The 22564-nt window shown below is 35.1% G+C and overlaps 2 protein-coding genes across 2 annotated transcripts; both read left to right on the forward strand.

Moving 5' to 3' along the window:
- Positions 1-2652: 2652 nt before the first annotated feature.
- GCK72_013282 (uncharacterized protein) lies at positions 2653-4095 on the forward strand (the record flags this gene model as incomplete). The annotated part of the gene is made up of 3 exons (XM_053729773.1): positions 2653-2724; positions 3350-3450; positions 3906-4095. The coding sequence occupies 3 exons, from the start codon at positions 2653-2655 to the stop codon at positions 4093-4095; spliced, it is 363 nt and encodes a 120-aa protein (XP_053584545.1).
- A 1465-nt stretch (positions 4096-5560) lies between these two features.
- On the forward strand, positions 5561-20849 carry GCK72_013283 (uncharacterized protein; the record flags this gene model as incomplete). Its single annotated transcript, XM_053729774.1, has 23 exons — positions 5561-5604; positions 6990-7149; positions 9112-9246; positions 9404-9582; positions 9966-10134; positions 10309-10372; positions 10419-10754; positions 11691-11809; positions 11951-12056; positions 12780-13009; positions 13267-13558; positions 13718-13785; positions 14200-14324; positions 14503-15064; positions 16656-16769; positions 16906-16992; positions 17083-17228; positions 17278-17368; positions 17418-17561; positions 18917-19422; positions 19575-19659; positions 20216-20720; positions 20788-20849. The coding sequence occupies 23 exons, from the start codon at positions 5561-5563 to the stop codon at positions 20847-20849; spliced, it is 4329 nt and encodes a 1442-aa protein (XP_053584546.1).
- Positions 20850-22564: the final 1715 nt, after the last annotated feature.

The following is a 22564-nucleotide window of genomic DNA, read 5'->3' on the forward strand; positions in this document are numbered from 1 at the left end:
AATTTATTTTGGATGGATTGGGCAAAGATCAAAATTTTTATGGGGAAAGACTATTTCTGTATTTTTTGGATATCCATATATAAGAGTGGCGTCTAATACAGAAAAGCGAATTAAGAAGAAGTTGTGAATCTGAGTGTTTTTTTAATCCATGAAAACTTTTTTGAATCATTTAGGAATTTCCCGGAAGGCTCAAACCTGTGTGCTGGCAGTCTGATGTATCAAAACTATGGCTCCAAAATTCACAAAGTTATTTTGAAAACTGAAATTACTGTATCGTCTGAGTCAATTTAAAACTGTATCAAACGTAACACAAATTGATAGAAAAAAATTACAGCTCACTATCAGTGAATAAATACTTTATTTATTTATTTACTTCAAGGGATAGGAGACTATAAGATACAAAGAAGACTTGAAACATATCCCTCACGAGATAGTCTCAAGTAAAGAAAAAAAAATAGGACTAATAATGCAACAAGAAGGGAGCAAGAAATATTAGAACCGGGTGATTGAGGAATCAAGTAAAATAATAAATTGTGAGGGAGAAAGAAAAATATTTACATTGTAGGTAATGGCATTCCAAAACGGAACAGTAAAAGAGAAAAAGTTATCAGATAGAGGAGATAGAAAGACAAGAGCCATGGGTTTTCGGGGAGAGTTTGAGAGTCTGACATAGGTGTTAAGGAAGGGGAAGTGAGATGCGCCAGCAATGAATTTGTAAAGTAAGGGTAATTGGGATTTGAGTCTACGGTGTCTAATGGAGTGCATTGAGAGGAGTTCCAGACGTTGCGAGTAGGAAGAGAAAGAGATGTTGCAACGCTGGAGAGTTTTTCTAGAGTATACTCTGAGGGTGGATTCCAGAAGTCTAGAGAGATGAGATGAGGGGGAAAGGCAGAAAATAACGGAGCAATACTCCAAGATAGGAAGAACATAAGTTTTAAATAAGAATGAGTAGAAAGCAGGATTATTAGACTTGAAGGATTTTAAAATCTGGGAGCAACGAAGTCGGGCAAGAGCCACTGTACTTATTGAAAGGAAATTTAAGAGTTCATGAAACCGGGGACTTTGTACTTTATCGAACAAAAAAAGCTTTATGAAAATCTCGAAACCCTGGTGACAATAGATTTTATTTATTCTTCGATTCGATTTCAGCTCCACCGCTGGAATTTTTTGATGCTATAATATAGAAAAGCAATTCACCGAAAAGGTTGTTTACTCCACCTAATACCACCTCGAAAACTTGCTAGAGAAGAAATGATTCACTTAAAACAGAATTTTTTAAAAATTCTTCTACAAAATGAAATTAAAACGGGGGAAATTTATTTTGCTTGGTGATATGGAATATGCTGTGATATTACCTTATTGCTTATTTGTAAGTTTCTATAGAAATTACGAGCTGTATTCTAACAGCCGGACACGGTTTGACTGGAACAATTACAAAATGAAAACATAGATGAATTGAGATATTGAGTTGATGTGTATGGTGACAGCTTACCGAGAAGTATCATGATCGAATGGGTAAAACACGGAACGGCACATTTGAAATCCTTTGATTCATTGTGCAAAACCAAACTCACAATGAACTTTTCGTACTCACTTTCTTATTGATGAATGAAAAAACAAATTGCTGATTAACAAAAGCATGAAACAGAGGAACATTTTATTTATAGTTTTAATGAAGTACATATGATTATGAAACTGAGAATAGTTGTATTTATAGCTTTAATGAAGTATGAACACAGGAATCTTTAATGAATCATGAATAGTTACCTCAATATTTATTGGAAAACTTTTTTCATCAGTATGAACCCTGAACTCGAAACGCGAAATATTCTTGTGTTGAGATTAAAGTTTACCATAGTTATCAAGGCCCGCCCGGTTCCAAAAAATGACCTTTGGACCCTTTTTTTTCCAATTTTTTTCGAAATTTTTTTCAATTTTTCATCGAATATGTGACTATTTTTGACTATTTTTCAGAATTTCTTCTAATTCTGAATGATAGTCGAAAATTTGACTTTTTCGTGAAAAATTCAAAAAAACTCAGGCCCGGCCTTGACAACTATGAAGTTTACTGAGATTGAAGGAAAAAATACTTACAGTTTCAGTTTAACTGGAAATTTATTTTCAAGTCGCCAGTAATAGTCGATGTTCTCTTCTATCCACTTTCGTATACACTTTGATCTCCCAAAGAAAAACTATTTCTCCTAAAAGTAGTTCTCCATCACTTTCTCTCTATGTACTTGTCGCCATTTCACGGGTACCATCCTTCCCGTTCCCTCCCACTCTCTTCCCCTTCCCATCTCATATCCATTTCTTCTCATTTCGTTACATGTGCCAATTAGTTCCGACGAGTTGTCCACACATACTCATTCCCATTCATCCGTTCCACTCAAAATGAGAGAATCTAAAAAGTTTCGTTCGAATTGGACGTGTTGTTATTCCATAGTTTTGACTGTGTTTGATTAGAAGAGAGAAACTTATAATTTGATCACTTTTCGTTTTCCGTTTCCATTTTTTTCTCGCGCATCGCTGGTTAGCTTCGAGATTTGATTTCTATAAAAGAGCGAGTGAAACCTATCATTTTGTTTTCCTGCCATCCTTTTCTGGTCTTTTGATTCATCTCTTCATTTCTCAGATTTCTGTTGTGTTTCAGAAATGCGGATTCTTCTGGTACTGTTTCCATTCCTGGTTAGGTTTTCAGACACGTGTGCACCTACCAGAGCGACGGTGAGTAACATTTTTAGTGGAAATGCCAGAAAAATCGCGTTTTCATAATTTCATTTCTTCAAATAAGTAAGATCCCTTAAACCGTTTCCATTTGGTTACTACTTGCGATATTTCTAGATTACTGTTACATAAGCTTCAGAAATAGAGAAGGATGTGCGTTTGTCAATTGGTTAGTTATATTTCCAGTTTCATCCTCAACATGTTAACATGCGCTAGAACGGTATTTTGTTTTTAACGTTTAAGGCCAAATTCTCAGATTTCACAGATTCTCGGCGAACTGGGTTATTATGCAAAAGCTAAAAACAGCAACAAAATATCTAAAATTTCAACTATCCAATCACATAGTCAGCTAACTCCGACGTACGTCCAAATAAATTTGTGAGAAACTATGTTTCAATAAGCAAATAAAAAATGATTAATTTAATGATTTCTGATGCGAATCGTTTTCTTGTTTTGAAAGAAAATTCCTTCCTCTACTCATTTAAGTGAAGGTTAATTGATTGAATTAAAAATGATTCAATTCTTTCAAAACAGAGCGAAACATTTTCGAACTGTTTCAGGTGGTCAGTATAAAGTTACACCCAAACTGGAACCTAATCCGCGAAACTGTTTAATCTGTTTTCAGACACCAATTGTCTGTGCTTGTTCCACATCAGAAGTTGCTTTGTTGTACCGAATTGATGGTAGTGATGGCGGAGCTGAAGCAATTCAACCGGTTGGAGAAGTGTAAGTGGAGACCAATTTTTTGGGTACCAATTCGATTTCTAAACCAAATTTATTGTATGTTATTGGAATTTATGAGTGAGACAAAACATTTATTTATTTATTTGAAACGAAGGAACAAGTCACTGACACGTTACATTTAGAAGAAAGTTAAATGAGATTTTAATAGGGCTGGAGGCACAGAAATAGAAGTTATGAGTATTGAGGGTAAGATATTTAGTAAGATTTAGTTTGGCAATATTTGATTTAAAACACGGGGAAGAGATTTTAACAGGGAAATCATGTTCGGGAAGTTGATTGCAGCTTTAATGTACGAATAACAATGAATTGCGATTTCTAAACTTTCAATATCTTGTTGAAAAATTGTCATAATCGAGTATTACCAACATATTTTTACTGTTCTAACCGGTCTACATGCATTAGCTTCTATCCTATTAGCCAGTTTTTTAATATTTCAGAACAACATCCGATGCGAACAACTGTCCCACCGAATACACAATAACATGTACTCTACCTGAAGGTTCGTCTGGAAATGTCATCATGATGTTCCAAGATTCGGTCAGTGGAAGTATAACACAAAGCACTATCCCTCTCGCATGTACTGATGGAAATTGGCTGTATTTGGATGAACCCAATGGGCAAACGTAGGGTTTTTGTGTGGATTCTTGTCAGTAATCATCCAATTTTCAGACTGGTTGTATCCGTTTCCTGTACAATTGGTTAGCAGATGAAATGGACTTTGAGTTACAGTTTTACCGGTTTCACATAGCGGCAATTTGAATGAAAAATTGCTCATTTATTGTTTTTATTTTTATTTTCACTTTTACTCTCAACTAATAAAGGTAATAATTGGTTTACGTACAGTATTTTCGTCTCGTTTTCTATTGGTGTACCCTCTAATTTTAAAATCTTGTTCAATTTGTGTAAGTTAGAAGAGTGTCAATTCTGAGAAGCCAAATCGAAGCGGTAACAACTAGAGCATCTACATTTTTAAAATCTTCGAAACTGTATATATTACAAACTCCAAATGAATTGATTTTTATTTCTGTTACCGATACATTTGATCCGTGCCGTAACTTTTGAATATCCAATTTTTGGAATCCATAATTTTCATATGAACGAGAAAACGTAAATCTATCAAATGGCTATGTATGTGAATCAGACTTTCCCTAGTAACAGACATTAATGGAGCAGACGAAGCTGGAAATTATAAATGTAGAACATTTATTTTTCACTATCACACTGTTTCAATTCTGGCATATGACAACCATTTTTCCACACCTGTTGTTGGATTCGCCAATTTCCTTGCACTTATTGTTCCAATTTGACATATTTACAATTTTCTATTACCACTATGACAAATTCCATTCAAAAAATTTGTGTGTAGGCTGTTTGAAAACGTGGAAAAACTGAAATAAATTAAAAATCAAGAAGAAATAATTGCGTCTCTTGTATGCTATACTCTACCTGAAAATAGCATAAGAAATGCTACCGAACGTATCGCTCAGAAATTTCATGTATTCACCACTTCTCAAAACCGTATTTTTATTGAACAGACTTAACTTTATTTAGTTTTATGTCGACAGCTAATTCTAGTGTAGCATTTAGATGTTCCTAAAATTTCAAAACATTTCATGTTTCATTTTTTTTCCTGATTGATCGATTCAAATTTTAAAAAAATGCTGCCACCATTCTTCTTGCAACGAATAAAATTCTATTCAAAATGAGCATCTCCGGTCCTCTTGAAGAAAGTGTGAAGAGCATGCTCCTCGATCGAAACACTCATAATGACAAGCAATTTGCACCGAAATGATGAATCACTTATTCATTTTCTCCCCTCCTTCAACTATTCTTGTTGCTCCTCTCCCCGCCCCACGGAACAAGAGAAACAAAAAACGGAAAATGAATAATCAGAGAGATTTCGACGTGGAGAGAAGTGGGGACCCCTCCCCTTCTCTCAGTTTTTCTTCCCCACAAATTTCGTTTTTGTGTGTAATAAGAGAGAGGAGAAAAAGAGGAATCATCATCATCACTCGTGTCTTTTCTTCCTCTTTTTTCTTCGACTGAATCACTCATTTATTCGAAATTCGAATTGATTATTGGAGGAGACACGATGGATTCCGCTTCTGGAATCGATTTGGATCCGAATGTTCTCAGGTGAGATAGAGAGATAGAAAGGGATCTGAGAGTTGGTAGGGGGTCTTGACGGTACTGTATCAAGAAAGCGGCAATGTAATTCATAATTCTCCTGATTCAGAAACAGCGAAAAATGTATTTTTACTTAGTTTTTCCTTATTTTTCTACATTTCTCCCCTTTTTTGACAGTCATTTTCTCATTTTTATCGCTAACCTGAGATTTGTGAAAAATAATTTCTCGAAGCTCGGGATTAAGGAAAAATGCATTAAAATACACTGTCATGAATAACCCTCAAAATAGTTCCGGGAATTGTACTGGTTTCAGTCAACCGTGCATTACTGTCGAAAAAATAAAGTTTCGACAAGGATTTTCAAAAAAAACTTTCGCGGGCTGGAACACGCAAGCGCATGAAGTTGTGGGCGGAGCTTAAACTGCAAGCGGCGCGGTTCTTAATTTGGAAAAAAACAACTGGAATTAGAACCGCGCCGCTTAATTAAGCTTGCAATTTAAGCTCCGCCCACAACTTCATGCGCTTGCGTGTTCCAGCCCGCGAAAATGTTTTTTGAAAATCCTTGTCGAAACTTTATTTTTTCGACAGTAAAGCAAAACTGAAACTGAAAAAATTAACAACGGCTCTTATCACTTTTTTGCTGTCAAAACAAAAATTATGTTTCAAGGTAATGCTTTTAGATCAACCAAAAATTATTTTTGATCTTATTGGAATTTCGACTTTTTGAATTATGCCCATCAGTTTGACTCGTTTCTCAGCGGGAAAATTTGGAAGGACGCCGGAAGGTTTATGGATGGAAGGGGATATCGGAGTGTCGTTGCCACATTTTCAAAAATTCAAATCGTTTTTACAACTTCGTCTTTTGATAATCAACTAAAAACAGCGAGAAAAACAAAATATATAGTATTTTAATGACTGATAAACATATTCAGTATGTCAGAAAATAAAGCTTTCATGTTTTCTTGTGTTTTTTCTTGCTTTGCGTCATACAATGTGATAAATAAAGTTGTAAAAACGATTTGAATTTTTGAAAATGTGGCAACGACACTCCGATATCCCCTTCCATCCATAAACCTTCCGGCGTCCTTCCAAACTTTCCCACTGAGTTGGGACGAATTTCGCTTTTTTTTAAAAGAAAAAATCCCAGTAGAAGTATTTTTTCATGACAGTTTCAAAATGGAAGTTTACAGAATCGAAATTTTGAAGATATATTGAATATTGACTTTTTTGATTTGACTGTGATAATGTTTTTTTTTCACTTTGAGCATGTTAATCTATTAAAATTTACTACATTCTTCGTATATTTCACATGTTTCTAACAGTTAATGTTACTCCAGTAAACTTTAAAAAATCATTGGACGGACAACATCTACAGAAAATTATCACTTTTTTCAGACACTTGCAAACGAAGAAAGTAGAGGAACGAATCGAAGATCTGAACAATCAAATATGGATGGAAGACGATGCAGTTGGCTATCGATTGGTGACAGTTATTGATGAAGGATTATCAGATTTGTTGGTTGGATTCAGAGATGAACAGGGATTTTTTGAGAAGGTCAGTTAGAGGAATGTCAAATTGAGTATTCAATAGATGTTATTTATGTGGAAATTGGACTAAGCGCCACGGAAAATTGAAAACTAATTTAATTGAGAATTGGAAACAGAAGAGACTTTATTTTCAATACCAAGACAATTTATCCTGTTTCGATCCATTAGTATAATTTGAGATGTAATTGGATAAATAGTGGTTGTATGCTTGGTGATTTTATTGAAATTCGGAGACGGGGCGGTGGAATTTAGTTTTTTTTTAATTGCTTGTAAAAATCCCTCAAATTCAAGTCAAGTCCATATTTGAAAAGGTCAGTTTTTCCGATATGAAATGTTTTTTTTTCTAGTAGAATTGACTGAAACTTTTTTACTGAAGTTTTAGCCAGTTTTTTTCTGTTTCGAGTGATTTTTAACACAAATCCCAATTTTTAAATTCGCTCTTCTTCTACAAAGATTTCCACAAACTTCAGATCGTTAACCTCCTCGATACATTTGTTTCAAAATGTTTCACTCTTTTTTATCTTCACTTCCAAATTTACGATTCCTTCCTCCATAAACCAATCGTAAACTTCAGTCAATTATTTTCATGTTATTTTTACCCGATATTCCTTGAACTGACTCCAGACGTCCATCTGTCTCCCGTTCAATCAGAGGGTCATCACCTTTGTCTCAAATTTCGTAAAAAATAACCCGAAGGAAATTTTAGTGCGATAAGAAGAGACGCAAAAATAAGATAAAGTGTAAAGTATTGGATGCTCTTCAACCTTCGAAATGACCTCCTCTCGATTTCTTTTTTCCTCTGGTCATTTGCACATTATGTCACAATTTATAGATTTCTCTTTTTGAAATGAAAAAAAGGAACGTTAAGCATAAGAAAGCATTTTTTCGAAAGAACGGGAACATTATTCTTAACTAACTGAATGAGTCTCACTGGGAGAAAAAAGAAGAGAAGATGAATGTTTTGCTGGCACGAATCCAATGATCAACAGCTGACAGAAATCGAGAGAAATCATGGAATGAGGGACACATTTACATGAAAATGACGGGGGCAAGTGGAAGAGAGAGGGATAACTAACGGATGGTGGGGATTTGGGATTGAAGTAGAAAATTATATGGATCATACTGTGACTATCGCCTTGGCAAGGAGGATTATGGTGGAAAAATGTAGAGAAAGTTATGAAAATTGTGAAACATTACATTTTGTGGGATTTGTAGCGAAATTTCGAAATAGAAATGGCTGAATTGTAACACTTCTGTTTGGAGTTGCGTTTCAAGGTTTAATCCGTCTAATAATTTTCTGTGCGACATCCGGAGGTTCTAGAACACTTGAAACATTTAAAAAATTATTCAAAAATGAAAACCAGATTTGCCCGGTTTAAATTTTTGAATTTTTTTCTTTTGCTCAACTTTTTTGTATTCCTCAAAAACATTCCAAACCTACAAGAAATCTTTTTTTCGAAAAAAAAATCGGAAAATTTTTGAAAAAAAAACTGAACTTCGGGCCGATCGGTCGGGCCGGGCCCGAGAAGTTCTTATTCTAGACCATATCCATTTCTTTATAATGAGAAACACAATATTTTTGCCTCTTTCAATCCAAAGAGAAATTCGACAAATATGATAAAGGGTTGATAAGATAGTTTGAATTGGTTTCCATTTTGGATGTTTTGAAAACAATTGTTTGAAAAGGCACTTCATGAGGAAAAAAATTCTATAAATACTGTGCGTGGCAGTTTCTTCATGATAGCTTACAGTCAAATTCTCAATATGAGATTATTCTGATTCATATGTGTCAACACGGTCCATATTCTTATTATCATTAACATGCACTAGCGAAAATTGAAAATGATTTGAAACAGATTTTTTAAATGTATTTTGAAGATTTCTAAATTTGAAATATGTACTGTTACTGGTATAAACAAAGTAGTACTAATTTATTCCACTTTTGTTCATAAATCCATGTTTTCTCCAGAAACGAATCGAAAAAGCGAAATGCGAGGTGCCGAGTCTGAACAATTATTCGGATGATTTGTGTACTCTAACACAGCCGAATGCAGCTACAGTACTCCACGCACTCAACATACGATACACTTCTAATGTTATTCATGTAAGTTTGATAAGTGGGGAATTTCTGTTTCAAGTAGTTGGTAATTGTCAGAATTTTTACTATTACAATAATTTGGGATTCGTTAATTCATCAAAAATTATCATTGTCAGGAATAAATTAGTTATCATATTATTCAGAAAGCATAATCAATTTACAGACATACTGCGGTCTATTCTGTGTCGTCATCAACCCGTGGCGAACAATTCCAATATATTCTGATGAAGTGAAACAATTATATCAGCATCGGAATGATCTACCTCCACATGTTTATTCTGTCGCACAGAATGCATTTCATGGAATTTTGAAAGGTGGAAGGAATCAGTCGATTCTAATTACGTGAGTCACTGGGTTATACTGTTTCAGGGATGTTGTAATTATTAGGTTTTAAATGAGCCGAGATTATTCCAGTTTCCTCAATACTAAGATTTCTAGGTGTGATATTAGCTCTTCACAGTTCTTACGACTGCGCTCCACCGAAATCCCTTGAGAAATGACTCTTTTTCTCTGAGTCTTTCAATTTCCCACATTATTTTCTTTTGTTTCGGTAGAGCGCGGTAGTAAGAAGCGTGCCGTGCTAATAACTATAATCTATCAAGAACAGATCAGGACTATTCAATATTACGGTTTCATCAAACTCAAAAAATCTCTGCTCTATTCATGGTTTACTATTGAATTCGAGGATGTTGGCTCTTCAAAATGCGCAAATTTCATATTTTCAGCGGAGAATCAGGAGCTGGAAAAACCGAGAACACGAAGAAAATCATCGATTTCATTCTGAGTTCTAGTGGTTCAAATAATACAATTGGAGAGTGTGTTGTGACGAGTGGAGTACTTTTGGAAGCAATGGGAAATGCGAGAACCACTCATAATAGCAATAGTTCCAGATTTGTGAGTTTTTGATTATGCGACGGAATCGAATTTGCAATCCTTTAACGCAAAAGGAAGGGACAATTCTGAAATAACTGAAACTGAGAATTTTTGTTTATTCACAGTTTCAGTGTGTTTCAATAACTGTTCTCCAAAATTTACGCGTTGATATGCGAGTTGCGTGATTTTTTTCAGGGAAAGTTCATCAGAATCGAGTTCGACGAGAACTCAAAACTAATCGGAGCCAAAATTGAATGCTGTAAGCCTCCCCTTCTCGCCTAATCTCCCCCATCTGAAATTTCCAGATCTCCTCGAAAAGTCTCGAGTAGTCTCCCAAAGTGATGGTGACCGAAACTTCCATATTTTCTATCAAATGCTCTCCAATTATTTCGATAATCCACACAAAAGTTTTCTGAAATTATCGAAGAAAGTGGAACAGTACAAATATCTGCGAAATGACGACCCATCGATTGTTGATGCTGAAACTGCTAAACTCACAGATGAAGCATTCTCGAAGATTGGATTCAGTGAGGAGGAGAAGATATGGATTTTTCAAATTCTGTCAGCAGTTTTGTGGATTGGTGATATCAAATTTGGAGAGAGGAGTGGATTGGATGTTTCTTTTGTGGAGAGTATGCAAGGTAGGAATACAGATAAAGTAGTTCGGGATAAGAGGATACGAAACATGTGTAATTGAACATTGAATCTGTTATTACTTCTATGAAACTGAAAATGTTAGAATTAGGTAGCATTACAAAGGAAAATATCTTGATACATAGAGAAAATAAGGTATATGACATTTCATAATTTTTCAAAATCAAACTGTGGTTACAGTAACCGACTACTGTAAATATCGAAACAGTAAGAGGTCAACACTCGGTCAAAGCTGCTATGCCCGTTTCAAACTTTACGCATATTTTCTCAAATTTTAACGGTTCAATAGTGAGTTAACTTGACGTTTCGCTCATTCAGAGGGATTAGAATTATTTTAAGAATAACCGAAAAGTCTGGGAGATTATTAATAAAAAAATTTTGATTGGTATGAAATCAGAATCAGTGTTGTGACCCAACAAAGCGTCTCTTATAACATTTTTCTGCTACAGTAAATATTTTTTTAAGTAGCTGTAACAATTGTTAATTCCAATATTTATTCATATTTTTTTACGTTGTTCAATGAAAATCCCACATTCCATCACTGGCGCTCCCAGCCCATTCGATCTCACCACTTTTACTCTCACCTGTCATATCTTTTTCAACATTTCAAAGTGAAATGTCTCCCAGTGTCTTCTCACTCATTCACTTCTTTTTAACTTTTTGTTCGAAACACTAAACGAAAGAGAATGAAACAAGAAGGGGACTGAGTTTAATTGATGATCGAACAAAAATTCGTTACACACTCGCCTCTTCTATCTGTTTTTCAATCGTCACTCACAGGGGTTACGCGAAATAAAAAGTGTGCAAAAAGAAGATAGAAACAGTAGTGAAAAAGATGGATGAGTTGCAGTGAACACATAGAAAATAGAAAAGAAACTGATTCGGAATGAGGGACTTTTTGATGAAAAAAAATGGAATTTCAGAAGTGGACAATATCGCCGAGCTGCTGGAAATGAAAAGCTCGAAACTGGTGGATGCATTAACTCAGCCGACGATAAAAGTTCATGATAAACTGATCAGGAAGAATCAGAATCTAGCTAAAGTGAGTGAATAAAAAACTTCCAAATTGATGTCTTTTCCTTCCCGAAGTTGTTGAAAATATAGAATCTGAAATGTCGAAAAAGATTAAGTTGAATTTTTTAAAACTTGTTTTCTAACCTAGATGAAAAAGTGAATTTTTCAGACTTTAAGTTCTGCATCGGCAATGGCAAAAGTACTGTACGAGAGATTGTTCGGATGGGTCGTCAAACGATGCAATGACGCATTTTCAGTTGATGATACTAAAACCTGTAAGTTATTTGGGCGGACAAGAGCAGGTCAAGCATTCTTCCCATTGATCAAGTATATTCTATAGAAGCTTAATGTTAAGTTTGAAACACAAATTAGGTGTGCAACCGTTCACTGTTTAGCTGTGTGTTTTTGTACAGTGAACCGAAATAAATGACTAGGAAAGGTCATCGAGTGTTATGTTATGGAACGTGACCTATATCATAGGAAAGCTGAGAACGCTTATTTCAAACATATATTCAGTTTTTCCCCACGATGCCTGGTATTCGAGAAAAACGAGGTCAAAATTTGGATTACTGACAAGACATTACCCACACCATGCTGTCGTTATTTTACACAAGTCGGTTAGATAATGACTCGTAAGTGGTCCAAACTTAGATCTCGTTTTTCTTGAATACTAGGCCTCGAGCGCAAAAACTGAATATATAATCAGAATTATCGTTTTTTTTTTAGCTTTTCAATTGTATAGGTCACGTCCTAAAACTCCACGGACATTCGGCGGCCTTTCTTAGTGACAGTGATAAGAATACATTAGGGTTCTCAAAGCAGTTTTTGGAAATTAGTGGAATGCCTCTAAATTTTTCCGAAAACATAATACTGTATTTAATTGAACAAAACACATAATAGCAACTTGTTGAAACCGTCGGTTCATTTATCAATCATCCATTTGAGAACGAGAACGAACTATTCCATTGTCGCATGTCAATTCTTCCCACTCATTACAGCTTGCCGAAACAGTCGATTCATCGCAGTTCTCGATATTGCTGGATTTGAAATCATTGAGAAAAACTCATTCGAACAGTTCTGTATCAATTATACAAATGAGAAACTTCAACAATTCTTCAATCATTTTATGTTTGTGAAAGAGCAAAGTGACTATTTGGAAGAGGGAATCAAATGGACTCAAGTCAATTTTGCGAATCATCTCCAGCCGACGATTGATCTGATTGAAAAGGTAGGATTTTGAGATGGGGATTGAGGTTGCAATTCTTAATGTAAAATTATAACGATTTTTGGAAACAGTTCATCAAAATCAGATCATTGAGAACGCTCAAGTAAGCCTAGAATTTTTTCAAAAATGCAGAGTAACTGGTCTGAAAAAAGTGTTCCTGTACAAAATCTTATGGGAATAGGAATCGATGTTAAAATAACTGAGCCAATCTGCGTTCTTGAATTATGAAATAGTACTGAAACCGTTTTATTTCATTCCAGCCAATGGGTGTTCTCTCCTTCCTGGAAGAAGAATGTGTTGTCCCCAATGGATCCGAGAAGTCACTCCTCGAGAAGCTCTGCTCAAATCTAGCCGGAGATTCTAGTTTCAAAAAGTCCAAACAATCTCAAAAGTACTCGACAGTCCGTCACTTCGCAGTTCAACACTATGCCGGAGAAGTTCATTATAATATTGATGGATGGCTGGAAAAGAATCGAGATAATGTGGAGACGTCGGTGTTGGATATCCTGTCACAGTCTACTCATCCACTGTTGAAAGTCTTGTTCCCTCCAGGTTAGATTTTATGATTCAGAGTGAGAGCGTTCGTTGACTCTGTCGAATTGTTCAATAGAACAATTCCCGGATTTAGAAAAAGTCTGAAACTGTTACTCACATTTTATTTTGCACGGTTTTCATTCTCATTCTCAGTTAAATTTGATTTTAATGTTTCAGTCCCTGCAAACAACCTGAAGGCACGACGAGGCACTATCACCAATTCTACCGTTTCATTCTTGTATAAAGTGAGTTCGCACTTTTTAGTCTTGTTGTGTTGTGTTTCTTTTTTTTCTGCATACCCAATGTTGTCTGATAATCAAAAGTGGGAAATCGTGCGGCGTTTTTAAAACTCGTTTTCACAATCCGAGCAATTCTCCAAAGCGAACGTGTATTGTCTTAAAGTGCAAATTGGTCCTGAAAAGGAATGTGGGGTACGTGAAAATCATTAGGGGGATCTCTAATATTTTAATGTTCAATAGGTAATAACTTTTTGATAAGAATTTGAAGATTAAATGAGCTTTCAAAATCAGATAAAGACATTATCAATTTGCTATGACGTCACCATGATTATTTTGTGATGATTAAAATGAACGAACTGATTCCACTGATCGATACTTGATAATAAAACAATTATGAAACAGTAACAACAATATTTCCAGAACCAACTACAATGTCTCCTCGACACACTTAACACGTCATCTGCTCATTTCATTCGATGCGTTGTTCCAAATTATGAGAAACTTCCAGGGAAGATTGATGCTCCATTGGTTTTGGCTCAGTTGAAGTGAGTTTCTGGGCTTGACGTATAATAGGTGTAGAGGCATGTGAAAAGTCGTGGTTAATGCATAACAAGCACTGTGAAGTAATATAAGGGTTCCATGAGACAGACGATTTTTTTAAAAAGATTATGCAGTTTCTCTATGATCTTTTTGAAACATTTCCTACATTCCCCGTTTTTCCAGATGCAACGGTGTGCTCGAAGGAATTAGAATCTGCCGTGAAGGCTACCCATCACGTCTTCCACATTCAGAATTCATTGAGAGATACTCCCTTCTTCTAAAGAATAAAGAGAAGGTTTCTGGAGCAAGTGAGAAGGAGAAATGCGCTCATATCTGTCAAGATGCAGACGTTCGGAAAGAGAGATACGCAGTCGGAAAAACGAAATTATTCTGTAAAGTTGGAGTGATTTCTGAGTTGGAAAGAAAGAGAAATGAGTATATCTCATCGTTTATTGTCTTGATTCAAGCCAATATTCGATATCTGAATGTTCAAGCAGATCTATTGGAGAGGAGAAGAAAAGCAGAAGCAATTGTGACAATTCAAGAGAATGTCAGACAATTCGCTCAGTTATCCCAATGGCCGTGGTATCGGATACATCATTTGGCGAGGGGATTGATACCCAAGAATAGGGATAAAGAGAGAATACAAGAGTTGGAGATGGAGAAAATGAAGTTGGAAGAGGAGATTCAGGAGATGGAAGTGAAGAATGAGGAGGCGTTGAAGGAGAACTTGAAGTTGAGCATGGTGGGTGGTTTAAGAGATAAAAAGAAATCTTTCGATCGAAGATCATATACTGCAGACATCTACTGGAGAGATCGGTTTCTCCCAGTACTTGATAGTTTCTAGAAACAGAAAATCTATCAAATATGTGTAACAAGAAATCGTTGAATCACACTTTTATTCTTATTTTTCGGATATTTTTCTCGCGAGATTTTTATGGTTTTCGCATGTGTTGAGAGGCTATAAATTATAGCCTACACCACGAATTGCATTTCATTCTTTCAGATTTTTCCTTTAAATTCGTTCCAGTAGCATGGCTTCTTGTAAAAGATTTTTAGACACTAGAAACCACACACCAGCAGTCAGCAGGAAGTTTTAGATCACCAATTAAATTTTTACCAGGTTCCAAAAACACAATTTTATCTCACAGTACCCCTAGAAATATCATATGTTCCATATTTTAGAAACCTTATAAAATATCTGAAACTGAATGTTCGTAGTAAATTTTTTCATGAAATTCGGCATTAATAACTGCCACAATAATTAAAATTAATTACTTGTTTCAGCTCCTGGACCGAGAGAAAACGGAGAAAATCAAAGTGCAAAAGGAGATGGAGGAAGTGGAGAAGAGAGGCAGAGAGGCGAGTGGATTGTGGGGTTTTATGAAATGTTTTTTGGGGAGAATATAGCAGACTGAAAAGTTCCCGGAACAAATGTTTCTGTTTTCACAAACATGTTGAAACAGTTTTTTTAAAATTATGAATTTCATTAATAATCGAAATTGGCTGTGAAGTCTATTGCAATATCCAGAAACAGGGACTTCACTGGAAAAATTATAATTCATCGACCATAGCAGTTGCTCAGATGCCATGAAATTAGATTATGAAACTTTGAAACAGAATTTTCCTCTGTTGTTCAACATGCCATCTGACATTTCAAAAAAATCGAGCATTTCTTTTTGGATTTCCGGGTTAGATCTTCCTCTTACTAGCGTTCAATATTTTATGTTTTTAATAATTGTGAGAAGGCAAAACTAAATCTTTTTCGAAGCATTTCACGAACTTTCCGTTTTTGGCAAACTCTTTAAAAAGTCCATTAACGTCTTGAAAATAAGGAAAATTATACCAACGTTTCTCTTAAATTAGGAGGTTCCGCATTAGATGTTCAGCCTTGCAACCTTTTATGTCTAAACATAGAAACAGATTTTTGATCCCATCCAAAATTTCCTGTGTTGCAAGACAAATTCGCTTTTTATTAGTTTGCATCTTGTTATTGGTCTTGAGAACTAGTTAACTAGCCCGTTCTGAATTGAATTTCAAGTGAGAGACTCCTGGAACAAGTTACTCAATATGAAGTTAGTTATGTGAGAAGTCTGAAACTGGATGTTCTTTGGTAGAGACAAAAAATAGGAAAAACATTTAAACCAATTAAAAACCCATAAAATGAGTTAATTAATGGGAATAACCTTGAGTCAACCAACAATTGAACTGAGCAACCAATCATTTCTCAAGAATCTTCACAAATGATTCAGATATTCTGAAACTGGAAGTTTTCCTAATTTTTATCGATCTGCAATAACGTATACCATACAATATTCAAAAACTGTCACTTTCAGAAACTACTGGAAAAAGAGCGTGAATTCCGAAAGACGATGGAAGAAATGGAGCAGAATGAGGAGATTTTCAGTGTTTTGGAGAAGAAATACAATGATCAACACAAGAAAGTTATGGTCAGTTTTCTTAGATAACAAGATGTATTGAACTATTATTAAACGTACACTAAAATAACAAAAGACTGAAACTGAATTTTATTTCAAAAAGTGATAAAATGGGGAACTTCCAATAATCTTATAGGATATTTTGTAGAAAATGAATGACGTCCTCCGAGATTATGAGCGCAGAATTGAGCAATTGAATATGGAGAAATCGGATTTGGAAGCGGAGAATTTGAAGGTTTGTAAATGTGTACTGAAGTGATATTAAAACTGTGAATTCTCGAGAGAATACAATTTCCAAAGATCTTGAAACAGGACATATTTTCAGCTGAAAGAAGCACAAAATCGACAAGATTCTCATTATGGAAATATGGAGAAGGAGTTGATGGAGAAGACGTCAATTATTGATGAACTTCAAAATCAGGTGCAGAAACTTCTGGATGAGACAAATGAACAGAAGATTATGATTGCTAAGTAGGGAGGAATAGACTGGAGTTCATGAATTTTCAATAGAATATTTCAGATTGGAAACAGCGTTGGAAGATGAGAAAGCAAGACATTCGAGACAGAACAACACGATTGGAGACATGCAAAAATTGATAACGGAATTGAATGTGAGTTCCGAAAGAGATTTATCTGAAACACAGTTGCCTCCACTTTCAGGAAAAGATTGCACGTCTTGATAATGTTGCTCTGAATGAGAGGAATTCAACGAGGAAGATTGAGAGGGAGAAGGAGAAATTGAATGAGGAATTGACGACGGCGAAGGAAATAATTCAGAAGCAGGCGAAGAAGATTGACGAGTTGGTGAGTGGGGAATTTCTTTGTGTTTCATCGAATCTTTTTTAAGTTAAAACGAAATTGTTATCTTAATCCAATGGTGTATTTTTTCTTCCGAATTCATGATGATCCCAAATAAGAATTGATAGACTCAAATATTGTTAAACACTTGAAACTCCTTCTTTTTCATAACTGTAAATTTTGATAAAATAAGTACAAAGTAATTCAAAGTAATGCTAGAAATGCAGAACAAAACTATTAGCAGGTAATGACAAACATAATATGTACTGTGGAAACACTAGTGAATAAAATCGAGAATTATTATGTGAAAAGGTTTTGAGTTTTGAGTACGGGTGGATGTTTCGTGAAGTTTAATTAAAAAACAATGAACAAACATTTTCTTTTTCCACACTGAAAACTACATTCTCTTCAAAAAACAGTAATTTATGAAATTCCTGTTTCACAACTTTTTGACAATGAGCTACATAAAGTCTGATAGTTTAACATAAGTAATTATATTGACTACTGCTATCATCTCAAATCCAGGTGAAACCGTTTTTTTTTTCTGATGACCATGGGAATTACGGAAACCATGATTCTGAAAATCTTAGGGACTCTGAAACAGTGAGAGTTGTTAAATTTTGTTTTAAAAGTTGTGTTCATTTAAAGGCATTTTAACTTCTGAAACTTCTGAAATCACGTTTCATTTTCAGAAGTTGAGACTTTCTGTTTCAACGTCACTAGATCATCTTAATAATGCAACTTTCTTATCACTTATCATCCGATATTAGAAGAAGAATGTCGAAAACTAGGAAGCAAATTGAAACTAGCTTTCTCTGTTTCATGTTGAACACAATATGATTCATGGTAAATTTGATTCGTTGGAGTATGAACTCGATCGAACTGGTCATAGTCACGTAATTTGCGAGAAACTGTACAGAATTGTTTGAGAGCTCAAAAGTTCTAAGGTGTTCTAGACACTTTAAATTCCTTTATAAAGCGATATATCATTACATCGTCCCTCAAATACATGTTACCATTTCAAAGCTATCTGAAACCGTACTGTAAATTTCATCTGTTGAATATGAGAGCCAGCAGAAACCTCACACGAATCAATAGGTCCGAACGAAACCACGATATCTAAAACAGCTGAAACATGAATAAAATGCTATTTAGACTATATTCCAGGTTGTCGAATAAGTGGCCTGTCCCTTCGTCAAAAATAAATCATTCATTAGATAAGTGTAATAAAATAATCTTCAAGGCTCAATCTGACTCAAAATGTTCAACTCTCAGTCAGTAAAAACGTTGTAAAAGCTGTGAAATTCTGTTTCAACTTCACCTGATTCTCTCGATATCGGTTTCTATCTCATTTTTTTCAGAAAGACGAATGCCGAAAACGTGGAAACGAAGTGAACCGATTGGAGAGAAAACTAGAAGATAAGGAAGCGATGATGGCTGATTGTGTGAAAGAATTGAAGGATAGTCACAAGGAAAGACTCAAAGAAATGGAACAGAAAGTGGAAGATGTGAAACGGAAAAATTCGAAACTTGAGAATGAGAACTCGACTCAGAAGAGTCAAATCGAGACATTCCAACGAGAATCGAGTGTTGATTCGGATTACGGTAGATCTAGTTCAGGTAGATTATCCACGTTGGGAAGGCAGTATTCACTCACTTCGATTGGCTCATTTTCATCGATTCGTACTGTTGGATTGAGTCGAAAAGACTCGGTTTCCGATATGACGTCATCTATGTATTCGTTGAGAGGTCGGAGAGATTCCACGTATGATATGACGTCATCGATTTCGAATTCTGTTGGATTACAAAGATCTCCGTCGACTTCACAGGTTATGGAGAAGGAAAGGAGGATTTTGGAGTTGGAAAAGTAGGTCAAATTAGGGTTTGAATGTTTAGCGCTTTGGACAATTCAGATACAGGTTTGCAACCAAATTCATGAAACTCGGGTAACAGAAAAATTAGGTTTTCAAAACGGGACAAATTTGTATAGAATCTGATGAAATGTTAGTGCATTTTCAGAGAAAAAGCAGCAATCAATACGGATCTTCAATTGGTCAAACGAGAGTTGGATGTCTACAAATCACAGTTGTCAGCTGTTGAATCGGTAGGCATTCTTTTTTCTAGAGCTGATCCAAAAGCTTTTGCAAAATTGTGTTACAGAGTTTGAAACTATTTTGTGATGATTATGAAACTGAAAAATATGAATTGGGTCTTTCTGTGGTGAAGATCTTCACCAGAGCTGAGCGAAATAAGTGTTCTTATGAAGAGCATCAATGAAACGAGCTTCAAATTATTGCTCCCAAATACACAGAAATTGAAACACTAAAAACTTTGTTTGGTGATTGAAAACGCACAAAGTCAAAATTGGATTCAGTAGAGCTCGTTTGTTATTATGAGATTCAATCATTTGTGAAAACTTTTTTCGATAAAAGGATGTGGGGATTCAGAACTCCGTTTAAAATTTTCTTGTCTTCAGTATTTGCCAGGTTATGGACCAATTCACAAGATAGCAAAAAAACCAAAACCCTTTTTTGCTAGAAGTAAAAAAGTTTTTTGGTTTTTTTGCTATCTTGTGAATTGGACCATTATGAAGATACCAGAGCAGTGGGATAACCAATAATTACTTATTCCCGACTCGAAACAGAAAATTTATTTTTCAGGAAAAAGAATCCCTCCAAACGACACTCCGAAAACAAACGAATCAACTGCAAGAAACCACCCGGCAATTCAATTCTGCACAGAAAAATGCAGATAATCTTGCACTTCGACTGAAAAAAGCACTCGCGGATTGTGATGAATGGAAGAAAAAGCATGAGGAATCAATAAATGAGAGTAAGACAGAGATATTGGCGGAACGAAAAAGAGCAATGGATAGAGCAGAGGCATCTGAAAAAGAGACTGAATTGAAGCAGAGTCGAATGGCAACGATTGAAAGTGCAAAGAGTGCATTGAGTGGGGAGTTGGCAAGGACTCAGGCGGAATTGGATAGATGTCGACAGATAATTGTGCAGTTGGAAGAGAATATCAAGAGTCAGGAGACGCTGGGAAACAGTTTTGAACGACACCAGAGCAATCTCAATTTCGAAATTGAGAATTTGAGAGATGAGAATTGTGCGTTGAAGGCGAAGATTCGAAGACAATACAAACAGATTGAATTGCTTACTCGTGAGTTATCTGTTCTTCTGAAAAAGAACTACTTCTGAAATACCTGAAATTCTTTTCCTATTTTCAGAACAAGACGAAACCAACGATGAGTTGAATCATTTCGAAAACAAAACCGAAAGACTTCTCTAATTTTTTTGAAACCATTTCCTTGTTTTTATTATTTTTCTTGTTACCTATTTTATATACTTGTGTTTCGACTTGTAGTGTTTCCCCCTATCACCGGTGTACAACCCAATTGTTCGTGGTCAATTTGTGTATTCAATAAATGCTGAGTCAGTGGATTTAAGAGTTAGCGCCACGGGAAATTAATAGCTCTATTGAGAACTTGAAACAGAAAATCTTTTATTTTCAATGCCAAGATAGATTTTCCTGTTTCGATCGCCTACTATAATTTTAGATGTAGGTTGATTGATAGTTTTTGTAGGTTAGCTGATTTTATTGAAATTTGGAGACGGAGCGGTGGCATTTAGTTTTTAAAAATTGCTTGTAAAAATCTCTCAAATTCCAGTCCTTATTTGAAAATATCACTTATCCACTATTTGCCACTTTATCGGTTTCGAGTTCCTATTAACAACAATAATTTTAAAATTCGTTTTTCTCGTAAAACTCTCCCACTAACTTCAGATCGCCTTTTAACACAAATCCTAATTTTAAAATTCGCTCTCATTTGGAAACTTAACTTCTGATCGTTAACCTCCTCAATGCATTTGTTTCAAAATGTTTCGCTCTTTTTTATCTTCACTTCCAAATTTACGATTACTTCCTCCATAAACCAATCGTAAAATTCTGATTCCCCAAAATTATTTTCATGTTATTTCTACCCGTCATTCCTGACTCCAGACGTCCATCTGTCTCCCGTTCAATCAGAGGGTCATCACCTTCTCCCTGTCTCAAATTTCGTAAAAAATAACCCGAAGGAAATTTTAGTGCGATAAGTGACTAGCTGCCTTACACAGAGGACAATGGTGGAAAAATGTAGAGAAACTTATGGAAATTGTGAAACATTACATTTTGTGGGAATTGTAACAAAAATTCGAATTATTTGTAACGCTTGAGTTTTGTTTTTATAGAAACGCATAAATTGTTCTAATGATTTCTGCGCAATATCCGAAAATTCTAGAAGACTTGAAACATTGAGAAAATTTTTCAATAATAAGAACAGTCGTTTGTTAAGGAAACACTGTTTTAACTCAATCATATTTATTGTATTTGACTGAGCAGTCATGTAAAATGCAGATCAAACTCTTTATAATGAGGAATACAAAATTTTTGCTTCTTTCAATCCAAAGAGAAATTCGACAAATATGCTAAAGGGGAGATAAGATAGTTTGAATTGGTTTCCATTTTGGATGTTTTGAAAAAAATTGTTTGATAATGATCCCCATGCGAAAAATATCTTTGAATACTGTATGTGGCAGTTTCTTTGTGAACTGCACAAAAACATTTTCAAGTCAAATTCTTATATTAGTATTAAAGATGGACATGCTTAAATTGAAAATGATTTGAAACAGCCTTTTCCGTTTGGAAGATTTCTTTATATGAAATTAAAAAAAGTATGTACTGTTGCTGGTATAAACAAAGTAGTACTAATTTATTCCACTTTTGTTCGTACGGCAGCAATCGGTGTTTTAACTTTTCCAGAAACGAATCGAAAAAGCGAAATGCGAAGTGCCGAGTCTGAACAACTATTCAGATGGTTTGTGTACTCTGACCCAGAAGTTGTTATTCAGGTCATGTAAAAATGTATTTCAATACATTTTTCCTTATTCATGAGCGTCGAGAAACTATTTTTACAAATCTCAGTTTAGCGTTAATAACGTTTTTCCCCTTTTTGCATTTTTCGA

Source organism: Caenorhabditis remanei, chromosome IV, assembly GCF_010183535.1.
Source record: "Caenorhabditis remanei strain PX506 chromosome IV, whole genome shotgun sequence".
NCBI lineage: Eukaryota > Metazoa > Nematoda > Chromadorea > Rhabditida > Rhabditidae > Caenorhabditis > Caenorhabditis remanei.